The sequence below is a fragment of the Rattus rattus genome, chromosome 7, assembly GCF_011064425.1.
Source record: "Rattus rattus isolate New Zealand chromosome 7, Rrattus_CSIRO_v1, whole genome shotgun sequence".
Classification (NCBI taxonomy): Eukaryota; Metazoa; Chordata; class Mammalia; order Rodentia; family Muridae; genus Rattus; species Rattus rattus.
Window position 1 is genome coordinate 68497148 of NC_046160.1, and position 26875 is coordinate 68524022.

The 26875-nt window shown below is 42.0% G+C and overlaps 2 protein-coding genes across 3 annotated transcripts in view; one reads left to right on the forward strand and one right to left on the reverse strand.

The window, feature by feature from the left end:
• The window catches only part of LOC116905055 (protein FAM177A1), a 62562-nt gene extending 57308 nt beyond the window's left edge, over positions 1–5254 (forward strand). For both annotated transcript variants that reach the window (XM_032907748.1, XM_032907747.1), the window contains one exon: positions 181–5254. In XM_032907748.1, coding sequence (XP_032763639.1) covers positions 181–387 — 207 coding nt within the window. In that variant the 3' untranslated portion in view covers positions 388–5254. The remainder of the gene's footprint in view (positions 1–180) is intronic.
• Ppp2r3c (protein phosphatase 2 regulatory subunit B''gamma) lies at positions 3209–26863 on the reverse strand. The gene is made up of 14 exons (XM_032907751.1): positions 26785–26863; positions 26233–26434; positions 22528–22655; positions 21931–22035; positions 21265–21377; positions 17179–17276; positions 15743–15813; positions 12547–12679; positions 10763–10818; positions 10613–10688; positions 10133–10269; positions 6468–6605; positions 5139–5198; positions 3209–3512 (listed from the first exon to the last, which is right to left on the reverse strand). The coding sequence occupies exons 2-14, from the start codon at positions 26288–26290 to the stop codon at positions 3324–3326; spliced, it is 1362 nt and encodes a 453-aa protein (XP_032763642.1). The 5' UTR covers positions 26291–26434; positions 26785–26863; the 3' UTR covers positions 3209–3323.
• Positions 26864–26875: the final 12 nt, after the last annotated feature.

Here is a 26875-nt window from a genome sequence, read left to right on the forward strand (position 1 = left end):
GGATCAAACCTTACATGCATTCTAGACATGCACTTTACCTCTGAGCCACACCCCCCCCATCACTGTCTGGATTAGACATGTCACTATAGTTTGTGTGTGTGGGGGGGAGCTGCTGTTGAGAGAAAGAATATCTGTTCCTTTTGGATATACTATTTTAACTACTGCATTTCATCCTTTTAGGAAGAGGAGGAAGAAGAAGAAAACAGGATGTCAGAGGAAGCAGAAAGACAATACCAACAAAACAAGCAGCAGGCTGATTCCATCGTACAGACAGATCAACCAGAGACAGTAGTGTCCAGTTCATTTGTGAACATTAATTTTGAGATGGAGGAAGACTGCGAAGCAATTAAGGAAAACAAACAACATCCCGTCTCTGTCCCACCATAGGACGAAATGACTGTACATAAAGTGTTAAACCCTAAACTCCAATCAGGAACTTTTTATGTTTTTAGTGGGACGTAAACCAACTATTTATATTTTAAATTATGAAGGGTATGAAGGGTATCTGTCTTCATTCTTATGCTGCATCTGTTACAGTCAGATCTGACGTTGGGATGTTTTTGAGTTAAACTAGTGACCCCTGCTTCCCTACCCCTGGAGCAAACCCAGGGCTTCTTTCATATACACTCAATAGCCTAGCGCTCTATCATCGGCCCAGTGCGTTGTGTTTTAAGACCACCTTTTATAAAACACAGGATGTTTAGCCAAGCATGGTGACACAGCCTTTAGCCCCAGCACTCGAGAGGCAGAGGCAGAGGGTCTCCGTGAGTTTGCCAGCCTGGTCTACACTGTGAGCTCCAGCCCAGCCGCATGGTGACACCTGGTCTAACAACAGCAAAAACTGAAGGCGTCCTACATTCAGACGAGAGTTGAATAATTCACTAAGATTTTTGGCTTGGGGGCATTTGTTTTTTAAAGGTTAAGTATTGATTAATCATTAATAACTAACAGATTCAGTATAAAGTACCCCTAGATTTTATACGAGGAGGGCTCAGAATGTGTAATGAAAGGAGCAAGATGGCAGCATGGGTCCCCTTTTGTTGGGAATGTTATATGGAAAGGTTGGGTCTCCATGCTCTCGGTAAGCCATCCTGGTGTTTTTCAGTAGTCACTGAACGGACGTGCTCTGATCACAAATCAACACTAGTTCTTGAGTGGGTCTGTAGTTGTGGTCACGCGTTGACACCTTGTCATTACCCACATGGCATCTTGGACGTGTCAGTTACTCAGCCTCTATGGATCACAGGCAGAGTAACCAACGGGCGTAAGCAATGGAGAACAGTTTATTCACCATTTTGAAGTAGCAGTCCTAAGTCAGACAGCTGATGTGATGGTTTGGCCATCTCCCTCCTTACTAGATTATTCTTTTACAAATTATATATGAACCTACTTTTAAGAAATATTCCTGAATATGTGTTCAGAACCTTGTATCTGTACAACTCTGATTTATAGCCAAAAGTAGATAAAGAAAAATGTTGGCAGTGTTGTAGAAATCCTCATCATTTAGGCCTTCTCATAGCTTTAAAAGGCTTTAGAAATGAATGGTTATAAACCATGACCCTTCCCATCTTAAATGTGCACAGTTAACACGGCTAAGCGAACACACTGTAGAGACCTGCCAGTGGGCCTCAGCAAATTCACCTCAAAGGTGACTTTCTGACTGAATAAAAGTTTCAGTTGGGCTGACATTTGTAAGGCTCAGCAAGTATGGAGTCGTCCTGAGTTAGGAGCTGATAAGCACCTTCATGGGTATAAACATGGGACTTAGTCCTTAGGATTTATCTTTCCACTGTGTGATTAATGTCACTCTCAGTTACAGTTTACTAACACTCTGCCTCAGTTGATAGCTGCTAAAATATGTTGGCCTGACTTCCTGCTCTTGACTTGTTTTTAACTTCTGAGACAGAGCTGCCACACAGACACTCGGTTATGAGGTGAAGGTGGTCTGCAGTTGACCGAGGCCTTCTCCCCTGAAGGTCAGCATCTCAGAGCTATGCTCAGGCCTGTGATCACTGCAAGAGGGTGGCACCCTGCACGGCCTGCGCTTCCTGCATTGACCTTTTTGTTGCTTGTTTGGCACTGGCTGGTGAGTGGTTTAGTTTTTTCACTGTGCCTTACATTTTTATACTTTATTAAGGTTTATGTAAGCTATAAAAATTAACGAGTTAATCGTTGTTTCATTTTAAGCCTCCCTCACCTCTTCCTATTCCTTAGAATTATTCCTAATAATTCCCTACAAGAATTATTTTTTCCTCCGGACCACAGTTCATGACATCCTATTTTCTTCTGATCTCACTTTTTATAAACACTGACCACAGCCAGGAGTGGTAGTGTACTTTTGTACTCCCAGCACTAGGGAGGCTGAGGCAGGAGGATCATGAGTTGGAGGCTGGCCTAGACTACATATCAAGACCCTTAACAACAAACAAAAAGACATAAATACATGAGTTAGTATGCTGAATTAGTAAATTCTCTAGCAAAACCTTTAACAAAGTTAGTTTTGTAAATGGTTAATAAACCTAGACAAAATCTCATACAATCTGATGAGTTTAATGAAACAAAATATTTGTTTGAATACTTTCTTTGGAAATACCATATTTAAAAAAAACTTTGGAGGGCAAGATGACTCTGGGTACAAGTGCTTGATGGGAAGCCTGAGAACCTGAATTTGATCTCCAGAACCCATGCAGGGAAAGGAAAGAATCACAATGTCTACTGACCTCCATGTGTGCTCTGGTGTACACACACAAGAAATACATCAAAATTTAAAAAAATAATAAAAGGCATAGTGGCACTCACCTTTAACCTCAGCACTTGGGAGGCAGAGGCAGATGTCTCTTTTTAAGTTCAAGATTAAAGGCCAAGTGGGTCCACATAGCAAGTTCTAGGCCAGTGAGGGCTACACAGTGAGACCATGTCTCAAAACAAACAAACCAAAACAACAAAAGTCACATCGAAAGCTTCTGAATCCAGAAATGAGGTAGTGCTACTCTGATGAGAAGTCTACCGTCCCGATGTTTGAAGGAACAAACAGTGTAATGCTAAACGAATAAACTCAACGGCTAACTACAGCAAATCTAACTTTCCATTTCTCAGCTAAACAGAACTAGAACTTACACCATAACAAAAAAAAAAAAAAAAAAAATAGTTGGTCCTATTACTTTCAAATCGTTCCACCTGCAACCAAAACTCTAGTAAGCCAGATACCTGCTGTGGTGTACAGGCATGTGATGAGTTTTATTTATGTTTCTAGGGGTTCTGCTTCCAGGGTTTTGCATGCAGCATTCAGGCATCCTCATGAAGGAAGTTTATTCTTGCAGAGATCAGGTATCATCAAGATCTGCAGAGTTCTCATTGTCATTTGCAACAAGGGCTTCTCTGTTTTCGTAGGTCCAGAAGCCATTGAGATCAATTAGAATGGTAGTGACTGTGTCTCCTTGATTACTATTGATTAAATCCTGAAGTGAGATTTTCAAAGGATCCTTAGGTTTGACCATGTCAAAGATTTCATCCTGTAAGAGAAAAAAATTATGAAAGCTGGTTGAAGTAATTTCTGTCATACAGTGATGTAAAAATCAGGGTGGACATTCGAAATATTGTACAAAGTTTTATTCCAGTTTCTTCTTTTCCACCTGATAGGTATCTCTAACCACAGAATTTTCTTGGGAAATTCTTTAGCTGAATGACTATCTCTTATTTTGTAGATGAAGGAAATAGGCTCAGTTTAATCTACGCTCATAGCTAATAAAGGACAGAGCTATCTAATACAGTATTCTCTGAATGCATCTAACTAGTTGTTATGGTTTTGACTGCCATGTAGGGGTAAAGCAGTCTTGACTGCTGGGAATCAAACCCAAGACATCCAGTCTCATGCCAGGCAAGCACTCTGCCACTAAGTGTCACCATACCTTTTAAGTAAGAGCTCAGCTAAGTAATAAAATCTCAAGTGGCTTAGAGACACTGACAAAGTTTTGTTTCCAGTAATAGTGCCTTTTACTCTCTTCTCAGGATGGGAGAAATGGAACTCCATATTAAACAATCAGTCATCCACAATAATGAAACTGTTCCAAGATTTAACTAGAATTCAGGAAAGAACCTCTTCTATGTTATCACTTACACAATATAAATACTGCAATGCATTAGCCCGTGTTTTCTAATCTTTTGTAGTAAAATTACTCTAAAACTTTTAATAGCATTTAAAGAAGCAATTGCATTTTTTAAAAAATTTAGAGTAACTCAGGCTTATAAAATATAAACTTTTAAAGTGTATATTCTTTCCCAGATTGGTTAAAGATTAACGTTCTTAAATTCCTGTGACAAAGCTTGAAATTCCCCCATTTGTGTATATCAAAATAGCCCTTCAGGCTTGTTCTTGGTTAAAACTGGTCAGGGTCTTTTATTACGTTAGTCAACGTGAACCAAAAAGGTCCTACTGGGTGACTTTTCCTAACTGGTGAAACTGCTGACTAAGTGCTCTGCATTCAAATGATGACAGTTCTCTAGATCTCTGTGCGCATGCGCATGCTCGAGTGTGCGCGCTCATGGGTATGCGTGCCAGTGCACAGAGAGGCCAATGGAGGGCATACAATCCCCTAGAGCTGGAGTTACAGATGGTTGTGAGCAGCCCACATATATACCCTGCATGAGTGCTGGGAATTAAATGCAGTCTCTGATACTTTTACCTGCCTTGCCATCTTTCTGGCCTTAAATATGATGATTTTCATACTGAAAGATGATTGTCTCTTTGAATTTAATAGATCAAGTTATGCAGGCTCTTTCAGGCAGCATACTAAAAAGGGGCGTGAATCGAAAGTCTTCCAGTTGAATGTTGGGGTTACAGTGAAAAGGACTGCTGCTAAAGGATGCAAGCTAACTGACATTTTTCAAATAAAATGAATGTTTTCATGAGAAGACAAGATTGATAATGACATCATCTTCATCAATCAGTAAGTCCAAATTTGTCTCCATTTCTGATGATTTAAGTCACAGTTCAGAACAAGTAACAGCAAAAACTTGATTTGGAATGGTGTTTCATACTTCATAAGTCACTGCCATACAAACTTGGATACAGCATTATTTACTACTACTGTGGCTATATTATCTGACGATATTATATAGGTAAATAAAAGGGCAATAACCTTGACATCTTGAAATGAAACAGGATCCTGTCCATGGATTTTCATTAGTTCTTGTATGGCCTGTATTCAATGGAAATAAATCTGTAAATAAAAAATTAAATTCACAAAGCCCATAATACCCTTCTCGTCCCCCAGTTCCTGTGCAGTTCCACAATGCATGTGAATCAGTACGCCTCAGTGTTGCTGTGCTTGCCAGTCTTTCTGACTGCACAACTGGAGAAGCACAACCATGGACTCTTCTAGGCTTACGCTTTAGTGACTGAGACCTCGGGTGAGGAAGGAGGGTTAAGACCGCAGACTGTTGTTACTACACCGATCACTCTACTTACTCTCTCCACTATCTCTACTCAAGAAAAAACAGAGCTAGTCTACCTGGACTCCTTTTAAAATCAAAGCCCAGCATCGTAGCACATGCCTGTAATTCTAGCACTCAAGAGGCAGAAGGATCCAGAGTTAGGAACATATTCACTTCAGCGTCCAGGCCGAGCCTTACCACTGTGATAGTATTATACACATCACATTTTGTTAAGTATTATGGGGAAAAAACCCCTTAGCTATGAAAATGTGGTAAATAGCACAAAACTATCCCATACAGTAAAAGGTATTCTCATTCAAACCAGGGAATTGCAGGGCCAAGGCAGACATTTATACTCTACATTTGCTGGTGCTGAATGCCTATCATATACAATCAACTCCCCTTTAGACACTGTTATTCTGAGATCCAGTAAAGTCCAAGGTAAGTACTTCAAGTCTGTTGAACACTGAAATGCAGCACACAATTCTGGGGCTGGCGAGATGGCTCGGTGGTTAAAAGCACTTGTTGCTCTTGGAGAGGATCCAGGTTTGATTCCTGTTACCAACACAGTGGCACACTACCATCTATAACTCCAGTTTCAGAGGATCCAACACCCTCCTCTTGCACCTCTCTTAGGGCACCAGGAACATAACATGATACCCAGACATAAATGCAGGCAAACTCTTATATACATAAATACATTGAAAAACATTGTCTTAAAGCAATTAATCTGACTAATGTCTAAAATTTTCCTGGACAGGAGCTAGGCATTTACATTTGTTACTGATGACCAAAAGCACAGGATAGCTCATCTCCAAAGGCTAGCTAAGCCATTCACATTTGTTTTCATAAGAAATGCTGAAAAGGCTAACAAAATCAGCTTTTACTTTATCACTATGCATTTCATAAGAATAGAAGGAAAAAAACAGACTTGATTTACATAAAAACAAGCTAGGTAAAACTGTCAGTACATAATTTAAAATATTTAAGATATCTTAGGGTCAACAATGCTCCTTTCCCCAAAGCATACTTACCCTAAAGAAATAATTAAGGGAAAAGACATTCAGGTATCCCTTGTTCTCGATGTCCAGCAGTTTGAAAATATACTGCAGAGCCGCGGGCTCCTTTCTGTTTTCTAAGGCGAGAACAAAGTCCAGGTAGGTCTTATAGTCCTACAGAGAGAAAGCATTCATACGAAGTCTTGAGTGAAGTTAAATGAGTATTTGCTGAGGTGACATTATTTTGCCACAGATGGCAAATTCAACTATTTTTAAAAGTATGAAATAAAATCATTTATGCATTTAGTGTTGGTTTCTAGGAATCTGAAGTAGGCACCACTCTGTGGTACAGTTTTGAGAGACCCAGCTCTTTTTCTTTGAGAGATTTCCTTAGTTAAACAATAACTTTCTTCCATTATCCTACAAAACTGTCAAGACAGTGATTAAGCTATCTTATGCTGCCATTTAATTTATGTCTTCATTTCAGTGTCATTTCTCTGAGGAATCTATTTTCTCTAGAACGGACATCAGTCTATTTAAATTGTTATTCATAACACAATCATCCATTTCTGTGGATCACATCAACTGTGGGCTGAAAATATTTGGGAAAAAATGTTAACTTTCACCCATCATAGATTTTCCTGTCAGTACTTAAACAACACAGTAACTTTTTTTTTTTGGTTCTTTTTTTCGGAGCTGGGGACCGAACTCAGGGCCTTGCGCTTCCTAGGCAAGCGCTCTACCACTGAGCTAAATCCCCAACCCAACAACACAGTAACTTATAGAGCATTTCTATTGCACTGGGGATAACAAGCAGCTACGGATGCAGGTACACCGGCATCCGCAGTCTACAGGACCAGGTCTGAGCTTGGCAGCACATGCCCGTAACCCGGCACTTGGAAAGCAGAACTGAAGTCAGCACGGGCCTGCAAGATTATTTCTCCAAAGTAAAAGAAATGAAAAGATTTTCAATAGAATGGGGAGGTGGTTCAGGTGGTAAAACGCTTGCCTTACAAGCACAAAGACCTCAGGTCAAATCCGTTCCCATGTAAAAACGTCCAGGATGGTGGCACACACTTGAACTGATGAGATGGAGATGAGGATCCTAAGGGTTTGGTGGCCAGCCAGTCTAACCTAATTAGTGCCTCCCAGCCAACCAGAGATCCTGTCCCAAGGTAAACAGCCTCTCTGAGGAGGACACCTCGAGTTGTACTCACACAGGCATGTAAACCTGCACACGCAAACAGAAAAATTTAAAAATATGAACCTAGAAACAGATGAACAGATTGTTAGCCCCTTGTAAAGGGGACATTTACGGATTATGTTTTTATGTTTTTATTAACTTCACTTGTTGAAAGCTGTCCTGGAACTCAGTGTGTAGCTCAGGCTGGCTTCAAACTCAAGAGCTTATGTCTTAGCCTCCTGAGTGCTGTGACTACTGATATGAACCACTATGCCTGGCAGAATACTCGTCTTACAAAAAGGATAGGAAAAGAAATTCACATTCTTGAAAGAAATTTTGTAGGATATAATAAAGAACAGTTTTGCATAAAATTGTAGCATAAGAAATTAAGGAAGTAGCATAAGGATTTAGTTCAGTTGTTACAGTGCTTGCCCTGCACCCACAAAGAAGCCCTGGACTAAATCCTCAGCCAAGAGTAAACAGGGCATGGCAGAGCACACCTGTAATTCTAGCACCGAGGCCAGCTTCAGTGACATGACACCCTGACTTTAAAAAGCGAAACAAGAGTTACAGAGATGGCGGTTCATCAAGGCTTAACCCCATCCACTTATGGCTCTGATCTGTTATTCACCAGAAGGTGTCTGTTTACTGTAAGCCTCCAGCAGTCTATGTCAGAAGTCCTGGAGTCACTTTTCCTTTGCTGCTGGACAAGCCTAGTGCTGCCTAACCTGTTGCATCAGTGGCACAGTGTGATGGAGAGCTACTCTATCCGTATGACTACTTCTTAGGCAGTCTTTCCTGGGAAAATTCTCTCTGCTACATTTTCCTCGTTGTCGAGCTGCCCTAACCTAGTGCTCCACCTACCTAATGCTGCCACCACCCTTTAACACAGTTCCTCATGTTGTGGTGACCTCCAACCATAATATTATTTTCATTACTACCTCATAAATGCAATTTTGCTGCTCTTATGAACCATACTGCAAATATCTGTTCCCTGATGGTCTGGGGGGAACGGGGGTGGGAGGTGGGATGGTGGGAGTGGGGTGGGGCCTCCTTGTACCACTGCTCTATCACCTGTAGTCCATCTGAATACAAATTTTAAATTCTGCCATTTCTCTGTCCTGGGGTTATAGGTATGCAGTACCTTTCCTAGCCCCTCTAAGATTACTTTCATGGCCTTTGGTTGTTGTTTTAACAGGCTATCATACAGCTCAGGCTGACCATAAACTCATGATCCTCCTGCCTCCACCCACCAGGTGTTAGAATTATAAGCTTGACTTCCACATGTTTTTAAAGCAAGAATAGTGATTTTAAAATGCTATTTATGATTTTTCTTCTCAAAGCTGGGTGTGGTGCATCTTTAATCTCAGCACTCAGAGGGCAGAGGCTGGTGGATCTCTGAGTTCCAGGTCAGCGAAGGCTACAGAGTGAGATTTAAAAAAAAAGTTACCTTGCTAGGCCTGGTGGCAATGGTATATAAAACTCAGCACAGGGAGGCAGAGCTAAGTTCGAGGCTAGACTGACACAGTAAGTCAAAGGCCAGCCAGACCTACACAGTGAGACTCTCCTCCTCAGAAGGGGAAACACTGAAAACATTAAAGGGAATATTTAACAAAACCTCTACCTCTTTATTATACCTGTTAATCTAAGATGTAAGTTCTAAAACTAAGTGTAACTAGAGGTCCGTGTATTTTGAGAGGGAAAAGGACACTGATGCAGACACAGTGAACAATCTGACTCTGGCTGGCCATGGTAGCTTCGCACCTGGAACTCCAGCACTTAGGAGACTTCAGGAGTGAGGACACAGGAAGTTCCGGCCAGCCTGTGCAACAGAGGTACCTGTCTCCACTAATTAAGGCAATGGGCCTGATTTAAATCAGAGCAAATGTCTATGTCAGACCTGGTAACTTAATGACTGACCAAATTATACAGAAATGCTTATAGGATTTACTGACTGTTCCGTTCTTTTTACCAGTTTACACTCCTACACCTTAGACACTGTCAATGAATGGAAAATATATTTTCTATGTGCTTTAAGCCTGGAAGAAAATTTTTGCCTTTGTTTTGTTTGTTATTTGTTTTAGAGACAGAGTTTCTCTGTGTAGCCCTGGCTGTCCTGGACTCACTCTGTAGACCAGGCTGGCCTCAAACTCAGAGATTCTCTGCCCCTGGAGCGCTGGGATTAAAGGTAAGTATTTTTAACTGAATTTCCTAAAGAGTGGACTCAGAGTGTCAAACAACTCCACTGACTTAATAGTTTAAGGCCCTGTTACCCACTGGCATTAACAGTGCTCAACAACGCCGGTGCCCTCCTGTCGTCCTGGCACCTGGGACGGCACAACAGGGATCAAGAGCTCGAGACCATGCTTGGCTACCAGTCACGTTCAATGCCAGCATGGCCTACATAAGACCCTATCTTTAAGACAGACAGACAAAACTTGTTGATTTATATCAAGAAAACAGCTTATAGAGGCTGTGGGAGCCTAAAAGTGTGAACCCAGCAGGTTTCAATAACTACCATTTCTCCATCGTAAGTGAGACACTCCTGGAAAACTCGATCTAGGAAGACATTGGTCATGGTTGCTGTTCCGTATCTGGAGAGCTCTTCTTTACTTAGCATGCCATTATGATCTTTATCAAGATTCAAATACTGACCTTGCAAAAAAGATAATAGAAACACAAAATGATACTGAAAGAAGACCAATGAAATTCAGTAAAACCAAAACACTCCCGAATACCCACCCCTATGTGAATCCTGACAACTGCATTTGATACAAAATAAGACAATAGCGAATGAAAAAGGATCGCTGAAAACAAAGCATGTAACTATGGAAGAGTTCCAAACATTCAAACATTAGTAGTGTAAGAAGCACACCTCAGCAGACTGCAATCCTGACCCTTAAGTGGTGGGAACACTGGGGTGAGCCTGTGTATATGACAGTCCTCTGACACCCCACCCATGGGAACCCACGGTGGGACTTTAGAAACCGGAGCTTACCATAGACCCTCAGGGCAGAAGGAGCAGAAAACCAATTTGTTTCTTGACTTTCTTTGGACAATTCCTCATCTCTTAGCTAAATAAACATAAAAAATATAATTAGAAAACAGCAATTATCATGTGGTAAAATTTAGTTCAAAAAATATTTACCTCCAGTAAATCATCCAGAAAGCTGCATGCTAAAATATCTTGAATTTTGATTTTCCCTTAAAAAAATAATAAAACACAATTTGTTTTGAGGATTTTTTTTAAAGATGTTATTTCACAAAGGCAATCCCAGGGTTGATATGATAAACAGCTAGAGCAGCTCTTAGGTGCCTTATATTTTGTTATAAAACTGAAACATTGAAAAAGAAACCACACACAAAAGCCAAGTAAAACAAAAACTCCAGACTGAAAAAGACAAAACAAACCCTAACTACCCACAAACTACCTATCTACTCGGATGACTCCAACTGCAAGAAGCTAAGCGTAAATTCCTACTAAAACTATGTTATTCAAATCTACAAAAGGTTAAGTCATACTTTCCAACAGGGACAGTATGGTATGAGGGGTGGGGCTTCTAGCTCAGCTGTGAAGGCTAAGGCTCATCCTCCTGAAGACAGTTTCTAGCACCTGTGCCATCAATGTCATCACTTTCCAGCTTCCCTTTTGCCAAGTGTGGTGATGCACTCCTTTAAATTCCAGAGACAAAAGCAAAGGGATCAAAGCAATTACTGGGTAATTGCTCTCTTCTTATGAAAAATTTGTATTGGGAAGTCATTTATCTATAATGGATTCTTTCTCTTTTTTTTGAGTGGTGGCCAGATTAGTAAATATACTTTTATCAGTATACTCATAGAAACCCCCAATTTTTTAGTTAGCTATATACTTTTAATTAATTAGTTAACTAATTAGCGAGACAGTGTATATAGCCCAGACTGACCTTGAACTCACTATGTTGACTAGGCTGGCACAGAGAACTGACTGCCTCTGCCTTCTGAGTGCTGTGATTAAAGCGACACCATCATGCTCAGTGTGAGGGAAATTCTCAAGAGGGTGGTGTTACGGTTTGCATAGAGATGGTTTAAATAGGAATGGCCCCCATAGACTCATATATTTCAATGCTTGGCCATTAGGAAATGGTGCTACTTGACAGGGATTAGGAGGTGTGGCCTTATTGAGGGAAGTGGGTCACTGGTGGGTGAAGGTTTAGGTTTCTTTCTTTTTTTTTTTTTTTTTTTAATAACATAGTTTACCATTTAGCCTTTTATTTTATTTATTCATTTATTTTATATAAGTACACTGTAGCTGTCTTCAGACACACCAGAAGAGGGCATCAAATCCTACTACAGATGGTTGTGAGCCACCATGTGGTTGCTGGGAATTGAACTCATGACCTCTGGAAGAGCAGTCGGTGCTCTTAACCACTGAGCCATCTCTCCAGCCCCCAAGGTTAAGGTTTCAAACGCTGAAGCCCAAGCCCAGTCTCTCTCTCTCTTCCTGCTGCCTGTGTATCCAGATTTAAAATTCTCAGCTACCTCTGAGCACCATGTCTGCCTCTATGCCTCCATGCCTCCCTCTGATTCTAAGGCAGCCCCAGTTAAATGCTGTCCTTTATAAGAGCTGCTGAGGGGGTTGGGGATTTAGTGGGTTCGGTCCTCAGCTCCGGGAAAAAAAGATAAAAAATAAAAATAAATAAATAAAAGCTGCCGAGGCCATGGCATCTCTCCACAGCACTGAGACAGTAGGTGACACCCACCACTGTACAGCTGGTTACAGTCACTGCAGGAATATCCCGGAAACTCTTTATATAAAGGAAAGCACGTGGGTTGTACGCTTTCCCACTCTGAGATTTGCCACTGACTCTAAAAACAGAGAAGTGTTGAAACTTTTCTAATACTAAGATAGTATCAACAAATAATATCCCATATTCCAGTCAGATACTGTTTTACCTGTCCTTAGAGGGTCCAAGAAGAAGAAGAACTTCCTAACTGCTGTACAAACATAGAAGGAGTAAAAGGATTTTTCCAAGCCATCTAACTGTGGCAAGGTGGGGATGAGCTCCAGGATGTAGTTCTCTAAGTCCTGGGGACAAAAGGAAGTGTTGGTTAAATGTCTTGCCTTCACTTCCCACTATGACACACAGGAAACTGGAATTGTAAGCCAGATAAAACCCTTTCTCCCTTAAGATTGCTCTGGTTAGAGCATTTTATTACAGCAAAAGACACAACATTAGGACACCAAGTTATTATATTTAAAACTTTCTGGATATACCAGTATTCCCAATATCTGGGAGGAGGCAGAGGCAGGAGGATCACTGCAAGTTCAAGTCCAGGCTGGCCACAAAGGCTGCGAAGTGAGACTCCGTCTCACAACATCCAAATTAACAAATACAAGTCTCCTGTGGCATTTTATATTTATTTTAACAACTTTGTTTTTGCTCTATTTTAGCACATGCCTGGAAGATCAGAGACTCATAAGTTCATAAAGAACAGGCACTCAAACCAGGTGTCTAAATTGAGCTCTTCCCAGCTCCTCGCGGAATTCATGGACTTTCTTTCATCCCCCACTTGCTATTATCAGAATAAAATTTAGGATTCAACTTTGATCTCTACATTTCCTTTCCCTGTGTCCATTCCCTACACCACATATCCAACCTAGCACGAAGGCATGTGATTTCTTCATGTTTCCTTTCCTCTTTCCTTTGCACCCCTCTTCCCACTCCCCCCCTTTCTTCCTTTCTTCCTTTTCAGTGTGGTAGAGGGGAAGGTAGAATGTCCAAAATGTATACTGAGTGGATCTATTTTTAGCTTTTGAGAGGGTATGGGGGTGAAATAATGTCTCACTGTGTAACTCGGGCTGGCCTCAAACTTGCGAGTACTCTCCTGTCTCGGCCTCCTCAGTGTGAGGCGGCATGTCCAGGTTTATTTCTGGCTTCTTCAGCAGTCACCAGTCAACTGGTCACTACCATTTCAACTATGACAGCTGCCTATGATTTCTGCCTCCATTTAATGTTCTTACAAGCTCCCATAATACATCCAGATCACTCTTTAGAACTGAAAACCATAGGCCAGGCATGATGGCTTAGTGGGTAAAGGCACTTAGAGTAGCCAACCTGGTGACATGGACTCAATTCCCAGGTCCCACATGACAGACAGAAGAACCAACTCCTGCAAGATGTTCTCTGACCTCCACATATTCACACACAAACTATAAACACAAGCAAAACAAACAAACAAACACCAACCCTGACAACACATTCAAACCTTGGCTTCTTCAGAATCTCATAATAAAATCTAAACTCTTCACTATAGCCTAAAAGGCTCGATATGTGACCACTATCTACTCTGACCTCATCTGCCGCTTCTGCTGTTGCTTCCATTTCTACAGAGACAGGCGGAAGCAAGAGTGATTTACTACAATGTTGATCTGAATCTTAAAGGACAAGAACTATGTATAGTGTCTTTGGAAGGGACAAAATGATGATTAAATGCATATTTGAATAGTTAACTCAGTAGCTGATATTTATGTCCAACATACCTTCTCCCTTAAGCTCTATAAGAGGGCTCCATATTAGAGAAAAAATATAAGCATTTATATACACACATAATTGAGTAACTGCCAAAATATGGAAGTAGCATAGCCATTCTGATCATGAGGTTTTAATCTCATTCACAATCTGGCCTAACGAAATGCACACCTAATAGGAAACAAGTATCCTCCTGGTAACTTGTCATGTCCCTCTAAACCTGTGGGTAAAAACAAAGCCCTGGTGTATTTCAAGATAATATAATAATGCACTTATGATAATAGCCAGGAGCTGCTGAGGTGATATGATGGTTTACTAAGCACATAAAGTGCTTGCTGTGCAAGCCCAAAGACCCGAGTCTGCGCCCTAAAACCCACGTACAGGTGGAAAGAGAGAACCAACTACACCAAGTTGTCCTTCAACCTTCGCGTGGTCGGTGGCACGTGCCAGCCCTACTACTCTCTTTCTAGTCCCTAGAGGGGCTGGCTAGGGAGATGGCTCAGTGGCTTTGCAAGTGGGAGAAGCAGAGTTCGGATCCCAGAACTTACATAAATGACAGCATGCTGTGATCCTCCTGTAACGTCAGCCTTTGAAGACCAACCCAGGGATCCCAGGGCAAGCTGGCTAGCAAACTAGCCATATAGCGTGCTTTGGGTTTGACTCAAAGAGCCCGCCTCAGTGAATAAGAACAGAGTGAACTAAAATGATTCCTGACATTAACTCAACCTCTGGCCTTCATGTCTGCCTGTGCGTATGTCTCACACGCCTAACTCACACACATACTGAGAAACAGAAACACAAAAATGTTTTCCTTCAGTAATTCCTTTCTTTCCTTTTGGAACTCAGAGACAAGGCCTTACTACACAGCCCTAGCCACCTTGGAGCTCTATATTGGAGCAGGCTAGGTGCAAACTTGCAGTGGTCCTTGTATCCTGGCCTCCTAACCTAGGATTACAGGTGTGCGGCACCGCACTTCACTTGTCAATCAGTTTTAAACCTGTTTAGACCCATTCTACTCATTTATTGATAATGTTTTGTGATATAGCTCAGGTTGGCCTGGAACTCTATGTGGAGCTTCAGCTACCTCTGAACTCCCAACAATCCTCCTGCCTCAGCCTCGAAAGTGCCTGAATTAGACATATGTGCTATGATACTCAGCCTCATTTTCTTTTAAAAAAAGATCAAAACATTTTTCTAAAAGGTTGGAAAAAAAAAAGAACCCAAAGACTATTTATGTGGCCAATATATACTAAAGTTAACATGTTTACAAAGGTAAAACCAGGAAAACAAAACCCACTAAGGCAAAAATCAAGGGCTGGAGAGATGGCTCAGCGGTTAAGAGCAATGACTGCTCTTCCAGAGGTCCTAAGTTCAATTCCCAGCAACCACATGGAGGCTCACGACCATCTGTAATGGGATCTGATGTTCTCTTCTGGTGTCTGAATACAGCTACAGTGTACTCATATACATAAATAAATAAATAAATAAATCTTAAAAAAAAAAAAAAAAGACAAAAATCAAGCAAAGTAAGACTTACCTACAATGACAACTTACTCCGTGGTAATTAATGCTAATATTCTGATATCTATACTGTTTCTTAGATCTAGATCAATACTCACCGATTCCCGAAGGTATCCTTGTCCAGCAACATCATATAAACTGAGTCCTATTCTTGTCTGATGTAGCCAAACTGACAATAAACAAGAAAATCACATTTAAATACTAAGATCTGTTCTTTAGTACATATATGAACAAAAGAGTAAGGCACTAGACTAGAAGTGTAGACCAACTCGGAAACTCCATAAAGTCCCATTTCACACACATTAAGTAATTAGTGCCCTGTAAGGCATTTAAGCCAAAAAAAAAAAGTCGTGAAATGGCAATTCAACAACTCTCCCACATTTACAACTACAGTAAACTGATGCCCTGGGGATATTGGTTTCCAAACATTAAACTTGGTGTTCCGCCCAAGAGAGCTAGCACAACATTGTGTCTTCAGTGAAGTCTGTATCCTCCTGAGGTTAATTACTGCAGCCAATCTATTAATTAACAACGATACACAGTAAGATTCTGCAGACCATATAATCCTAGGAGATTCATAACAACTCTAAAATGTTTTAATACAGGCTTCTTGAAAACAACACCACAGTTGTGAATTTGAGACTATTCTTTCAGGCATATATATTAGTGAAGTGAAATTTCACTAATTGATAATTGATAATAATTTCAAGTAAATTGAAATTATTTCAAACTACCCACTAAAATTCTTGCTCTGCTTTTTTTTTTTTTTTTCTATTCTTTTTTTCAGAGCTGGGGACCGAACCCAGGGCCTTGCGCTTGCTAGGCAAGCGCTCTACCCCTGAGCCAAATCCCCAACCCCCTTGCTCTGCTTTTTAAAAGAATTAAAGTGATTTTACTGCTCAATCAAGTACACCAGACAGATATACGCTACTAGGGCAGCTGCGGACAGCTCAAGTTTCCAACTGAGAGCAGTCCCTTGGCCTAGCAGGAACATGTCAATTGATGAGTTCAGCTCTCTCTCACTCTGTTCCTCTCTCAGGACACTTACAAAGAGCAACTGGCTCCTTACTTAGATGGCAAAGATCTCAAAAGATCAAGACCAGCCCTGTGGGCTTAATGAGTCTCAAGATTTTACCAAAAACTACAAAACAGACTGTGCAACACCGTGTCTTGTGTTGTACACCTTTTTGCCCCATGTGTGAATCTGCCCCCTCACATCATTGTTAAGACATCAACTTAAGCGAGGAACACAGCTGACCGGGAAAAGCCCTTTGGGGAGAGTACATGTATGATCAGAAAAAGGAGAAGAATGTTTCTGCTATTTCTATTTTGCCACCTTCCTTAGGGTACACAAGACTTTTGAATAAATAATGAGTTCAATTTAATACAGAAAAACCACACCTCTGTCTGTTGTTCAGGAAAACCATAATAGGATGGGGAAAAGGCCACGTGACAAGGAAGAAGTAACAGAGAATTACAGACCGAGGTCTACTTGGTTCCAGACAAGAGTTCATCTAATACACACAACAATCACCTTTTCGCATGACGTAGTTAAAGAATTGCATGATGGAAACTCTCCCATATGAATCTGTATGAAGGAGTTTGGCAAAGACTTTTGCAGTAAAAAATTGCCTGAAAAAAGGAAATAAAGATTAAATGGCCTACCAGCATAGTAAAAAATGATGTCTATAAGAATTAACTAACAACATGAATTAATACAACTAAAAATCAAACTAAGAGACTATAAAGACTTCTCATAGCTCAACATTTGAAGCAAGTTGTAAATACTTGCTTTTTTTTTTTTACATTTTTCAGAGAATGAACGACCTAGCTGCATGCATGCGGTAGCCAGCTGAAGCCCAGGCTTAGCTGCCTGTTGTAACAGCCCCCTTGGTCTGGCCTCAGTAAGAGACAGTCACTCTGCAAAACTGCCCTCGGGTACACTGTGCAGAGGTGGGCTCCTAAATTGCAGGAGGAAAATCAGTAGGGTTGCTGGAGCCTTACCCATCACACCTTAGGAATGGGGGACAACGGAATGAGAGCCGTACTCTAGCCTGTTTCTGTGTATAAAGGTGATATGGAACAAATACTGCTGCGTAACGACAGAATCTGGACACAGCAGCTCCAATGGCTCTGCTCCTACTGTGTGAACTGCTGGTTCTGTGTGTGACAAAGGCCAGAGTTATCAGAGAGGAAGGAGCCTCAGTGGAGGAAATGTCTCCATGAGAGCCAGTTGTAAGGCATCTTCTCAATTAGTGTGATTGATGGAGGAGGGCCCAGCCCATGGTGAGTGGGGTCACCCTTGGGCTGGCAGTCTTGGATTGTATAAGAAAGTAGGCTGAGGGGTTGGGGATTTAGCTCAATGATGGTAGAGCTTGCCTAGCAAGCGCAAGGCCCTGGGTTCGGTCCCCAGCTCGAAAAAAAAAAAAAAAAAAAAAAAAAAAAAAAAAAAAGTAGGCTGAGGGACTGGAGAGGTGGCTCAGTGGTTAAGAGCACCCAACTGCTCTTCCAGAGGTTCTGAATTCAATTCCCAGCAACCACATGGTGGCTCACAACCATCTGTAATGAGATCTGAGGCCTTCTTCTGGTGTACAGGTATACACACAGAGAGAGCACTCAAACATGGAAGGAAGGAAGGAAGGAGAGAGAGAGATTGAGTTCCTGCCCTGACTTTCTTTAGTAATGAACAGCAATATGGAAGTGTAAGTTGAATAAAACCCCTTTCTTCCCAACTTGTGTTTTGGTCACGGTGTTTCATCACAGCAATAGAAACCCTAAAATACTGTGCCCTCCCACCTCGATCACAGTACAAGACAGTAAAAGGGCTTCTGAAATAGATACACACAGCACTGGTTAAAAAACATCACTCATTCTGAAGGTTATATGGAGTCAATCCAAACCATCTAGAAAAAAAATTCCAGGGCTGGAGAGATGGCTCAGCGGTTAAGAGCACTGACTGCTTTCCCACAGGTCCTGAGTTCAAATCCCAGTAACCACATGGTGGCTCACAACCATCTGCAATGGAATCCGATGCCCTCTTCTGGTGAGTCTGAAGACAGCTGTACTCACATACATAAAATAAATAATTCTTTTTTTAAAAAAAAAAAAAAAAAAAAAATTCCAAGTGGATATGTGATTGGTCAGATCAGTGAGAAAACACTCCCTTACCCAGAGTTCCTTTTTTGTTGTTGTTGTTTTTGGGACAGAATCTTACGCTCACAGAGCTCTGCCCACCTCTGCCTTCCAGTGCTGGGAAAGGTGTGTGCAGTGCGCAGATGCTCTCAGCATACAGAACAGTGCTTGGAATAAAGTGCATGCTCTAACTCCAGCACTCAGTAGGTAAAGGCATTGGAATTGCCGTGTTTAAGGCCAGCCGGGGCTACAGAGTGAGTTTCAGGTCAGCCTGGGCTAGAGCTAGACTCTGATTCAAATTGAACCAAGCCAAAAAGAAACAAAAAAAACCTTTTTTTTTTTCTTTTCTTCCATTTCTGTTGCTCTTTAAAGGACTGGGAATCTGTCTTTAGAGATACCTAAAGACCACTACCATCACTTTTGATGAGAACTGGCTCTGGTCTGTTCACATAGAGCTCACATCTGAGCTTGTGATCACCAACAGAAGAGCCATCACATTCCTGGGGTGGCTGCAGCTCTGTGTTCCATAAATGAACATACCTAGTCTAGACTACAGACAAAGAAACACACTAAAATCATGACTGAAAATCTACCTATGGGATCAATTACTGAGTATGTCACACCGGTGTCTAAGCATCTTATAATAAGTTTCCCTTGGCCATTAGATAGAGTGTAAACAACTTAATATAGTGGTCGTGATGTTTGATAGACTGGCCAGGATATATGTAGCATTTAAAGGGTTATCTGTAAGACTATACTAAAGAGTTTTTCTAAAAGGAATATCATGGTCTTATAACTACATAATAGAAAATATTACGTGTTTAAGTGGATGTGGATTGGTATAAAGGCCAGGTAAATATTTATCATTAAGCACTCAACCTGCAAAAGCCCACTGTGGAGTTGTACATTACACAGTCCCTGCTCTTGCGTATGCATCTCCAATCTGCTGTGAAGACACTACCTTAGGTGGCCAGCTCTCTGCTGCAGACCCCTGTCTTCTACTCACTGCAGCTCTAGACAGCTGGGTTTAATTTTATCGTGTGCTAAACCTTCGTGTGCCCCTAAAACTGGCTTTATAGTAAGCAAATCAGATTTCTACTTATATTTAAAAGATTGTAAATAGGAAAAAGTAAATCTTCACTAAGGAATGTAAAAGGAATGAAGACATAGAATCAGTAAGCGACATTATTTTGTTTATTCTGTCTTTCCTCTGAGATAGGACCTTGCTGCGCAGCACAGCACAAACTAGCCTTGAACTTACGATCCTCCTGCCTCAGACTCTGGAGTGTTAGAAGACAGGTGTATGCCATCATTCCCAATTTGGTATTCCCCCTACCCTGCCCTACACACACCCTACCAACCTTCCTCCCACTTTTGTGATGGGAGTCTCACTAAGTAGCTCTGGCTAGCCTAGAGGAAGGTGGCTTCAAAGTCACAGAGATTCCCCTGCGTCTGCCTACTGAGTGCCGGGATCAAGAGCATGTCACCACACATTGGTTCTGGTTTTCTTGCTGTTTTATTACCTTTCTTTAAGTTGAATGCCTCAGTCTCAGGAGTCCTGGGGTTAAGGGGTGTGTGTGTGTGTGTGTGTGTGTGTGTGTGTGTGTGTGTGTGTGTGTGTGTTCATGCCTAACCTTGTAGGAGTCCTGGGGTTAAGGGGTGTGTGTGTGTGTGTGTGTGTGTGTGTGTGTGTGTGTGTGTGTGTGTGTGTGTGTTCATGCCTAACCTTGTACCTCTTCTCTCTCAGACAGGCTCTCACTACAAAGCCCAAGCTGGTCTTCAGTTTGTGACTGTCTCCAGCATCCCTGCCTCATGTGCTAGGCTTACAACAGGCGCTACCACAGCCAGCTTTGTAATATTCTTTCAATGACTCCACAGCAACACCTGTGTGTAGGCGGTACATGTGTGTCTGTGTTGCTGTGTTGCTGTGCATGTGAGCACATGGAGAAGCCAGAGCCTGATGGGAGGTCTTCCTCCATGTTCTCACACTATTTATTGAGACAGATTCTCTACACTCAACCTGGAGTTCATCGATTTGACTAGCTGGTTAGTCAAACTCTACATATCTGACCATGTTTCTTCTACCAACACTGGGGGTTACACACATATGCTACCACACCTAGCTTCAACATAATTGCTTGGAATCCAACTAACTAAGCCATCTCCCTAACCTTCAACTTTTTCTTAACTATAAGTAATTTTATTACATTCCAGTCAGTCAAAGTGGTAAGTCCAACTTCCATCAATATTTGAGGCCTTAAAAATGTCTAACCTGGGCCTGGAGAGATGGCTCAGAGGTTAAGAGCACTGACTTCTCTTCCAATTCCCAGCAACCACATGGTGGCTCGCAACCATCTGTAATGGGATCTGATGCCCACTCCTAGTGTGCTGAAGACAGCGACGGTGTACTCATGAAAATAAAAATAAATAAGTCTTTTTTATAATGTCTAACACAACAGCACAGTCCTTTAAATCACATCACTCTTACTTGCACTTTGGTCCAGCCTTTTCACCAACCTTCAAAAAATTTTCATAATTGATCATTGCTTCCTCTCCAATCATAGGTGGTATCTGGTGTTTATCCAACAAAAACCATAAGTTCTGAAGAGAATCAGGGAGATGAAGGTAAGTTGACAATGGATTCAGAACATAAGTGCATCACTCCTGTCTAGTAAAGTTATGACAAACTTATGCCCTAGTATTTTGATTACTACTACTACTAATAACATCATGCCTACTAAAGTTTAAGCTTTATTTTTGTTTATATTGCTGTTTTAGTCCATGTAACTATCTAATGTAGGCAGCCCTCTCTGCTTTACACGTGAGAAGTGAAGCATAAAGGTATCAAGCCCACTGCCTAAAGCCAGGCCGTGGCAGGGCTGGGATCCTCCTCTGCGGAGGACCACATTGTAGTGCCCCCCAAACCTTGACTACTCATTAGGATTGCGTGGGGACTCAAAAAGCAAAACCACGACAGCACCATCTTTGGAAATCAGGCCACGCAGGTGCTGGTTCACACGTACACACTCTGGCACTTCAGACACGTATGGAGTGCCACTCCACAGGGATGATTCTGACACATAATGGCATCCTGCAGGACTTACATAGGAGAAGTAAATGGGTAACATCTAAACCACTCTGACACCACTCCTACCTGTAATTCTTCATTATCTAAGAGTTCTCTGCTTTTCCTCTGTAGAAAGACAGCTCTAGATTCCTCTCTTAATTTCTGTAGTAAGACTTCATCTTCAGCTGGCAACTGAAAACACATTGGAAAAGTCACCTTATGTCCATTCACATCGAATAAAATAGGACTAGCTTAACAGTCTGGGCAGAGCAAGCAAGCTTGGAGACTACATCACCTAACCCTATACTTACCACTACCATCTATAATAAAAGCTAGAAGAGCCTATAGATCAAAAAAGGGGGAATAGGACTTTTTCTTTTTTGTATCACTTTATATTGAATATTAAGATTTTAGTGGATCCAGAATACTTTATCATAGTGATGAATAAACTGTAGTGAAATATATAAAATGTTCAATGTAATCCTCTTTTTTTTTTTTTCTTTTCTATTTTTTGGAGCTGGGGACCGAACCCAGGGCCTTGCGCTTGCTAGGTAAGCGCTCTACCACTGAGCTAAATCCCCAACCCCGTAATTCTCTATTTTTAAAATATATGCTTTGGGTCCCAGTTTTGAAATTACATTTCATTTACAGACTCAAAAATATCCACTAAGACAGCACACTTACCCTGTAATAAAACCGGGGAATGGTCTTATAGAATTCATTTGTGTTTTTTCTACCTCCTTTCCATTCTGAGTAGTATTTGGTAAACAAATCCATTTCTTCATCTTTTAATTCTTGTTCGCTTTTTTTCCCTAGTAACAACAATGGAAAAGTAAGATGAGAAAAGCACATAGATCAGGTATCAGTGTTACTTAGGATAGCCTATACGTTGAGTCCAGTTAACATATGTGCAGTGGTAGAAAGGCCTTTACAACTGTGCTTAGACATGGAGCATACTGATCTGAACATACGCTTGTCTTCCACTGTAACAGCCTCCCTATACAAACTGCTCAACTGTATACCATCAACAAGCACGACGAGAATCTGTATGCTCCCAAACTTGTGCTCAAGTGACGCTCGCCTTCCTCAAGTCACTGTCTCTTTTTAAAGACCTTCGTGCTGTTTCAACTCACCTATCAAAAGTGTTTGCCAGGAGGACGCTCGGTGGTGCAGTGCTTACCTGGCATGTGCGCAGCCCTGGTTCGGTGCCCAGCACAGAAACAGTGAGAACACCGGAGCTCCTCCTGTACCGAGCACTGGCTTCAATTCTCAACGCTACCACCACCACAGACACCTGAGCACTCACTGCAGAGTCTTGGACTGGACGCTGTAGCTAGAGGGGTAAGCAACAGGAACAGCCCCCTGACCCATGAAAATCTCAGCCTCAAGACCACAGTTCCTCATTAAGAAAAACAACAAAAGGTTTGACTGAAGCACGACACTCAGTGCCGGTCGTCCTCTATCATCACCCCCGCCTGCTGTGACAGTTACTTTCCCAGTGAGCCATTTCTCTTTATTTAGGAGAACATTCATGGAGATAATACTTACTGAGGTCCAAACCCTGGGCAGTGTGCTCACCACACAGGCATCTACCATTGAACTACACCTCCACATTCCCAAGCCTCTGTCTTCTTTTTAAACCAGAATCTTACTCACTCTGTTGCTCAAATGGCCTGCTGTCTCAGTCGACCAAGTACTGGGATTACAGATGAGAGCTACCATGTCTAGCAAGATCACAGGTCTTTTCTGCAGGTTCTCTCCGAAGGCGTAAGCTCGCTCACACACCCCTGATCAATTAGAACCTCAGGACTGTAGCTTCACCAGCCTCACTGGGCTCTTCAACTCTACCACCTAGTTTCTCAACACTATTTCTTCTGCATTATTTTCTTCTCAAGATGACTCTAGGGATTCCTCAGCACTTCCCCGGGTCACAGCATTTCTGTTGACCCTGTCATGTTAACCTTTAACCTTGGACCAAGTCACAGTTTCTTTAGTAAGGCTCAGTACTGCTGGAGAAAACTGCAAATTTTTGCAAATAAAATGGGAATTGAAAAGGACCAATGAATTAGCTTTGTAGAGGTCATTCATGATTCTTCACAAGCAGGAATAAGAGACAAGCACAGTTTAAACCACAAAGTCTTTGAGTGTTGCTACCAGAGAAACAAGTACAAGGCAGAGCTAGAAGTATGGAACTCATACAAGGGAGCTGTTGTTGTTTTTTTGTTTTTTCCTTTACTTCTTTTGAGACAAGGTGTGATCTGTAGCCCCAACTTGGAACTCGCCATTTACAGACTAGCCTAACTTGCATTGGTTTTCCTGCTTCTGCCTCTGGAGTGATGGAATTACAGGTATATACCTGGCCTAAGAAAGTTTCTTAACTGGGAAAAATACCAGCTTTTTTATATACTAATGAGAACAATTAAGAAAACCTGATAATCCAGGTAAAGGGCTTAAGAACATATAGCCTTTGGTATGAAAAGAGATTTAGCATAGGGGATCTACTACACTGGTGGCTACAGCCTTAAGAAGGAGCTGTTAATATTATCCACATAATCTAGATAATTTGCTGTATACTCATGGTCCGGTTGTAGTATTCCTATTAAAGGTGAAGAGAAAAGCAGCAATCTTTGGAGGGGAACTGGGGAGATGACTCAGTAGATTAAGGGAATGTGCTGCTCTTGTAGAGGGCTCCGGTTTGTTTCCCAGCACCCACATGGCAACCAAGTGTAACTCCTGCTCCAGGGGATCCAGTACCTTCTTCAGGCCTTTGCAGGTGTCAGGTCTCAAAGAAACCTGGGACAAATGGCTAACTGAGGTGCCTACTAACATATCAGAGCAGAAGCAGGATCCCAGCAATACCTAATACCTGTGGCTCCTCCTTGCTTTTCTCACCTCATGGCCTACCCTAAACCACCCCAGTGGACTCAGCTCCCTTCAGCTTCTGATCCTGTATAACTCAGGCATGTGGGCTCCTCACTCACTCTCTTGGTTCCCATGTGCTCTCTTGGTCCACTTGCCCCTCCCCCTTGCTCTTTCCCACCACTCTCCTCTCATGCTAAAGTCTATTCTGCTGCTCAGATTCAGTCGGGACTCTCCTAGTCTGAACTCTCCCTCGTAGCTACAGCAAAAGCTTCTCCTCAACCAGGTGTAGGCCACGTCCTCAATTTTCGCTCAGCAGGCAGTGCACACGCACATACATTACACACTTGTTAATGGCAATGGAAATGATTGAGGAGAAAAAGCAAAGTTACCAATGTATGAGAGAGGAAAACACTGAAGAGAAGCCAGTGATGATATGAAAAGGAATGCAGTCTAGTGAGGGGCAGGAGGGACTCAACTACACTCAATTCTTTTCTAGAGACAGAGTTTCTTTGTGTAGTTCTGGCTGTCCAGGAACTCTGTAGATCACGCTGGTCTCCATCTCAGAGATCTACCTGCCTCTGCCTCCCAAGTGCTGGGATTAAAGCCATGTGCCCAGAGACAATTCATTTTAAAGGTGAAGGTCGGAGGTAAGGATACATACCTAAGACCTGAGAGAAATGGTAACTGGCAACAGTTGAGGCTCTCCTTTATAACCTGCGTCTACTTCCTCTTTGAGATACAGAGTTGAAAAATAAGCTAGCTCACCAATTTAAGGGGAACAACAGAGAAGCCAGACTGGAGGTTTGGGAAGATGAATTAAGTGTAGAAAAGCAAATGTTCTTCTTGCAGATGCAACCAAAACAGATACTTTAGCATAGAACTCACAATGCACAATGATTTGGGTTATCTTTTTGGTTTGGGTCTAGCCTCTAATTGGCTGAGCCATCTCTCTAGCCAGGTTCTGTTTTGCTTTAGCCAATTGCAGCTGCCCGGGAGCTGGTGTGGAACTGGAAGGATTTAACAAGACTGGCAAGCAAGTGTGAAGGACCAAGGTACAAGCAATGTAAAACGGATTGATGAAATTTAAAAATGGAGGGTTAAGTGAAAAGTGAGAGTTAAAAGGCGACAGGCACTCGGGAGGCAGGAACAAAAAGGGTAAATAATTCAAGTCTAGCCTCGGCTATATGATAAAACGCTGTTCCTACGGAGGAAAAAACCTATAAGGATGAATTATAAGTCTTTCTACGATTGAAGGTTTGAATCAAGGTTCCTAAGTCTAGTTTCTAAGTTTAAGATCGTGGAAAATGGGAACCACCGTTATGCTTTCATTCCTAGCAGGTCATTTACCAAGAAGTGTGGATCACCCCTTGGTATATCTCGAAAGCACATTCCACTCTGACTCCTTTGTCAGGGAAGTTTAACAGACGCGCAAAGTACGGCTCTCACTTCCTCCGCTACCCTATTCACCTGGTCCGCCACTTCTAGCCTAAGGCGGGCTATCTAGAGGGCGGTCCCTCTCAAACTCACTCTTTGGATCCGAGTTGGGCGACGCTAACCGCCGGCGAAGCACGTCTTTCCAGTCCATGGCTGACTCCCGCTCAGAGGACCCTACATTTGCGGTTTGTTAACAGCTCCACCCACTACCAGCTGCAACGTCAGACGCCACCAAAACAAGTGGAAGTTAAGAAGGATGCCTGTACGCCATCTTGGGCAAGGGCGGAAGCCTTGGCTATAAAGAAAAAAAAGGAAAGATGTTGTAGCTATTCCAGATACGGCGATCACGCTAACAGGGACGAAATCAGACATGAAATAGATGAAAAAAATTATCCTTCTTAAGGGGGTGTCCCAGCTCAGCAAGTCAGATATTTAAAGGCCAGAAGAAATCTGCGTGACTTCTTCGTTTGGGCATTTGGCGCGTGCGCACCACAGGTGAAGGACTCCATTGGCATTTCCGAATTGAGAAAAGTATTTTCGTCACATTTTTGTTTTCTCTCTGGAAACCTTAACAGTTCCCAAGATGTAATAGACACTTCCGAAGCTGTACCCAGCCCTCTTGGATACTAAAAATTTCAAAATTACCTTTATCTTCGCCATACTCAACAGGACGCCTGAATTCCAGCCATTCAGGCCCCAGCGGCTCGTTCAGCGCGGTGCCTTGTGGGAATTGTAG